The sequence below is a fragment of the Leuciscus leuciscus genome (assembly GCF_965113295.1).
Source record: "Leuciscus leuciscus genome assembly, chromosome: 23".
NCBI lineage: Eukaryota > Metazoa > Chordata > Actinopteri > Cypriniformes > Leuciscidae > Leuciscus > Leuciscus leuciscus.
Genome location: NC_138747.1, coordinates 23,284,754 through 23,290,753, shown reverse-complemented (window position 1 = coordinate 23,290,753; position 6,000 = coordinate 23,284,754). Strand labels below are relative to the sequence as shown.

The following is a 6,000-nucleotide window of genomic DNA, read 5'->3' as shown; positions in this document are numbered from 1 at the left end:
AGAGAGAGAGAGAGAGAGAGAGAGAGAGAGAGCTGTCAGTTTTGAAGGTATTGTAAAACCCCCAGATGGCATTTCAGCCTCATTTGCAAATATGAGGGAAAATAAACTGAAAATAAAAAATGAAAAACAGCTGATAAGGGATGAAGAAAAGGAGAATATGACATTTCTCTGTCAAAGTAAGAGGTTACATTTTACTTTTTTGTTGCCACTGCAGCAGACAGTAAAGTGTCTTGATAAAAGAACCAGAAGACCCGCATATGTACTGAAACCTGAATAAATTATATTTGTAGATCAATCATAACAATTTCTGCGTCAAAGAATATAAATTTTATAGAATATCTGATAAGAGTAAGCCATCAAAACTTGAAATTAAATCGAGGACGATGGAGGAAGTTGAAAGAATACCGCAGCGGACAATTGCCAATATTTATCCACTAAAGATTACGACAGTCAGCTTTGAAACTTTCATAAGAGAACAGACAGCAGAAAATCACACCTCCTGCCTCTCTCCGTCAGATGCTGCAGTGAGGATATGTGTCTTGACTAATCACTTGAAATCGGAAATAAATGTTCGCTCGGTAAATGTAGCGTGAAAAAGAAACAGCTTTTTTTCCCCCTCAGTGAGGAGCTTGTGGGATGTTAATTGATGGGAGTTTGTGGCGGCTGCTAGTAGCACTGAGGGATCATTATCACTGGGGCTGAACGACTGAATCTACCGCCACAGTTTGTTCTCTCCCAAAACCTGCAAAGAGACGCGAACAGCGCCGGAGAACTGCCGGGGAACGACCGTCACTCAACACAAGACATTCCTAAAACCTGCAACAAAATTACTTGACTTAAAACAACAACAAACAAACAACAACAAAAATTACTTTTCTCTGGGCCCGTGGCCTAGCAGTTAGCACACGTGCATTGAGTTATGGTGCTCATACGGGACATACGAGTTCAAATAAAGCCTGCAGCGTGATCCAGTTCCACAAAAAGAAAATGTTTATGTCAATAAAAAAGTGGCAAAAGTAAAAAAAAAAAACAGGAAAATACCACATAACAAACTTGCTCAACAGCTCGCCATAAAAAAAAATCACTTTTAGGGGTGTAACGATACCCTCATGTCACGATTCTATACATATCACGATACTGAACTCACGATACGATATTATTGCGATAATCCAAGACATATGATAAAAGGTTAATTACTGTTAATAAATACTGTTGATTAAAATGCAAAGTTTGGTATTACATTGTGGATGTAAATGAATAGGCTTGGTGCTGATAACCCAATGCACAGGACAATGGTGACACCAGAATATTCATGATTCTGAAGCTGTAAATACAGAATTTTTTTAGATTAATATTCTTGCACTCTGTCACTGATTAAATATATGAAATATATGAAATAATACTTTTTACTGGTAACATATGACATTTGGCATTATCAGAACCCACACATATTAACCCATTGCATTATTATACATCATATTCAACAGTAGTTTAATGTAGTACTGACACTAAAACTCTGTCTCACACAGTAATTTTTATTTGGTTGAAATATGCTGTCACTATCCACAATACATATTGTTACATTTTTGTAGTGTGATATATTGTGACATGATATATTGTTACACCCCTATTCAATTTTAATGCAAACTGATCCTATTACCTTAATAATATCTCCTCTCTAATGTCCCACTTAAAAAAGTGGCAAAAAGTCCAAAAATGAAAGTCCATGAAAAACAAACTACCCTAAAAAAGATTTACTTTTCTTTCAGAGCCGTAGCCAAGCAGTAAACACATATGTGCCATAAAGTGGTGCTCACATGGGAGTCGTAGGTTTGAATCCAGCCTGCAGTGTGATTCCAATCCCTTGATAAAATTCCCTCTCTGGTGCGTCTGTCCAATAAATAAAAAAATAAAAAAGGCAAAAAGCCCACAAATAAAATGTTTCAAATTTTTGGATTTGATAAAATATCAAATCCTTCAGAGAATTTAACCCCCCCCCCCAAAAAAAAAAAAAATATATGTATGTATATATATATATATATATATATATATATATATATATATATATATATATATAATAATCATCCCAAGGCATTTTACATTCTAGAATTGGTTAGTAAGATGGAAGCTGGAGCCAGAAGTTTGGGTTAAAAGATTTAGGTCATGTTCTAACTGAAACACAAAAGTGTGGGTGATCCAGAAAACCTGACATGGAACTTCTGGGTTAGCAAAAGGCACATTAGCCCACATGTAAGAGTGCCAGCATTCCTGCATCCTAACCGTCTTAACTCACAGTCCTGACCTACATTTCGGCAGCGTGTCTGTCAAACGGAGGAAAGAGGAGAGAGAGTCTGCTCTTGCTCTGGTGTAAGCAAACTCAGCCCTGTGTTTATGCTGAACGTCAGTCCTGAATACGCTGCTATTTAAGCATTTATCCTTGCTGTTGTGCAGGAACCCCACTTTAGATGTTAAAGGCAGCCTTTTCTCAAGTCAAAAGCACTCAAAAATGTGTAGGGCTGCCAATATAACATAGTTAGAACAATCAAATATATATAAAAACTACTTTTCAAAAATCAAGGTTTTAAAAATGTGTCTTGACCAGTTTGTACATTCCATAACATAGGAAGTACCACCTTTTTGCCAGACTGAAGTCAACATTCATCATCAAAATCACCCTTACTGTGGGCAGGCAGTGCAAAATGAGTGAAGAACCGTTCACATAGGACACGTCCATGCACTCAGACAGCTAGAAACACTCCGACTCTGTCTTAAAACCATGCAAGTATGATGCATCCTAACAGCCAAAGACGTCATGGGAAAATATTGCAGACAAAACACAAAAAATGTAAACAGCTTATGTCTTTTGCAAACTGCCTCTATGTTTACGTCAAACAAATTGGTAAATTTGATTTCAAGAATGGACTGCTGTGGACTGTAGGTCAGCTTATTGTTCAATGATATTGAAACAAAACAAAGAATATTTTAACTTATTAAAAAGCTTCGATTGACAGCTCTATAAAACTTAAATATCCACCTTGACATAGGTCTTCCCAGCCGTCAGTTACACGTTTTTTTATTTTTTTATTTTTTATGAATAATGCTAAATGTGTTGTGTGTAGGTTGCGATAAGGTGAAAAGATGGATCTATTTGCATTAGTATCAGATTTATTCAACAAAACAAAACAAAACAAAACAAAACACTCTTCTTTAGAAACAAGGAACAGAACAGGCAGTAAAAGCACGATGAGGACTGACCAAGGAAGGACTGACCGAGGAAAGAAACACGTGCGTTAAATACACTGAACAAACTGATTAACGAAACAAGAAAAACTTGACCAAACTAATCAAAAAATGAGAAATGAAGCTAACTGATGAACACAGGAGAATGACTGAAAACAGAGACACTGAAATAAAACACAAAACCCACCCCAAACAGAACAGAACTCAGACTACCCGTTACAAAATGTGTTTTTTTTAAAAGGTTAAGAAAATACACATAATTCAACACTGATAATTTAACAAGATCGTTGAAACGACAACAAAGATTTTTCTTGCAAAATCAAAACAAAATTCAGCAGTGATTTAACCTTGATCAATGACGTCGATTCACCCATAAATAAGCATTTAAATGCCAACTGGGTTGTGAATGTTTGGCGTCTTCTACAATTCACAAAAAAATTTAGTTGCTAAATGGTTTAGCAATAACCATGACAAACACATGGTGAAGTGGTATAGTCAGCACAATCATTTTATGTTTGTCGAGTTCAAAGATGTCCATGCTGGGAACGGCTGGGAAATGTTGTTTAGATGACTGTCATCCAACATTACAGAACACCACAGCAAAAGGAAATGAAAATGAGAAACAGAACAAAACAAAAAAAGCCAAACCCCAGAATCTAAGGAACCAACTGTTTTCAAACACACAAACAACTGCCTCTTTAGATTCATCTTTCAGTGGGAGTCCCTTGTTTAGCTGAATTACATGGAACGTTTTGCCTTAAATGGTTAAAAGTTGAACAAAAGGACGCAAAACCCAACATCTTTAGCACAATCGAGGTGAATCTATCATATTCCCATTTCCACAAAATTAAAATGGGCATCATTTGGCAATCATTCCACTCTCTTTGTTAAAAACCTATTGAGCTGCCTACCTAGACTGAATTTTTAGGCGTCAGCATGCAACCATTGTGAAACAAAGTTCCAAAAGATAAGCAGAAACATTGTACTTCTAAGATATCTCATTCTAAAATAGCTTTGCATGTGTCCTTCATGAATTAGGCAATCTGTGAATGCAATACAATGACCTCAGTGAAATAATTATTAATCCAAGATGGTAAGATTGCATTAAATACTGTATTAAACCCAGTATTTAATCAAACATTTGCAAGTGTATTTTTGTGAGCTTAGCAACCCACTAACGTAAAACTATAACTGTAAAAATGTATACGGAGGAAAAACTTGAATAGACATGTTGTGTAATTTTATAGTAAAATACTGTTAAATGCACAATTTTTTAGGTAAAAAAAAGAACAAATCATCTTATAATTTACAATGAAAAGCCATAAACATTCCCGGAATTTCCTGTGTAACACTTCACATTTGATGTTTTCTTAAATTCTATTAATTAAGCTCTAAGCTCCGCACTATGGGGGGATCGAGCCTTCTGCTCAGCCGCGCCACGTCTTTAGAATTCCCTTCCAGAAAACCTAAGGTCTCCTCAAGCCATAGACTCTTTTAAGAAAGGACTAAAAACCTTTCTTTTTAAGCAAGCATTTTTTACTTTTTGCTAACTTTTTCTTTTTTCTTTCCGGTTTTTAACTTTGTTTATACTCTGTAGCACTTTGGGATTGTTTTTAACTATGAAAAGTGCTTTACAAATAAAATATAATATTATTATTATTAATTATAGCCGCTTTTCCACCATCGGGCCAAACCGTTCTCTTTGCTTTCCCATTCTGAGCCGATCCAGGCCAGCCGGTACGGATATGGTTTTATTTTCCACTGTAGGGCTAATAACGGAGCTCTTTTGAAAGTAATACAAATGCATCAGTCATTCCCTTAACGCAAGAGTTAACAGACGATACAAGATGTAAATAGCGACCTTGTTATGGAGGGTGATCAGATATTTCTTTAAATTGTATTATTAATTTGTGTTTACATCGCTCAAATAGAGCTGTTAGCCAGCTACAGAGAAACTGGTAGCTAAGCAACAGACAGGTGACCAATCCTGAGTTGTGATTTCACTACACGCATTGTTTAGTGCCATGTATGTTACCATAATGGTGTTTTGTATTTGTGTGCATGAAACTTTTCTTCTATATATTAGTATTTACTTCGGCTGGTGGAAAAGGCTTTTAACTCTTTTGGTGTTAAAAAACTACTGTCAGGATTTACTAAAGACACGATGTGAAAAATTACAGCACTGTTAGATAACCCTATAAGTGTAAATAAGAATAAGAATAAAATAAGAATAAAATAAAAAAAGCCTTTACATGGTCAAGAGGTAAAAAAATATATATATATAAGACTCAAGTCTCATGGTGGTATAAACATTAGATTTTTCCTCCATCAGGTTGGCTTCTAGCAGGTGAGGGCACTCAAATGTGGAGTGTATACTGTGTATCAGCATAAGTGGGATAAAAATGTGTACTGATTGAGGAGAGAAGGTGAGAACAGACCTCTAGCAGCCAGGGCTTGAGCTTGCGGTCGAGGATTATGTCAAAACCCAGCACCTCGAAGCAGACGCTGGCGCTCCCTGGTGGCTGTCCGGGACGGCACATACGGTAGGCGTGGAGTACGTGTGGCTCGGCCACTATCAGGGTCTTCACCACCAGCTCCTACGAACACATGCACAAAACACGCTTTCTTTATAAAAGACGACACACAACAAACTTAAACAACTCCAAACAGTACATTCAAAGGTGGACGTTTGTGAATTGAACTGGACTAATCGCAAGATATGCAATACATTGTGACATCTTTCGGTGAGGACATGCTCGT

The 6,000-nt window shown here is 36.5% G+C and overlaps 1 protein-coding gene across 3 annotated transcripts in view; it reads right to left on the bottom strand.

Moving 5' to 3' along the window:
- Positions 1-6,000, bottom strand: part of ttll7 (tubulin tyrosine ligase-like family, member 7) — a 129,795-nt gene that overhangs the window by 63,646 nt on the left and 60,149 nt on the right. For all 3 annotated transcript variants that reach the window (XM_082156733.1, XM_082156734.1, XM_082156735.1), the window contains one exon: positions 5,679-5,837. In XM_082156733.1, the coding sequence (XP_082012859.1) occupies positions 5,679-5,837 (159 nt within the window). The remainder of the gene's footprint in view (positions 1-5,678; positions 5,838-6,000) is intronic.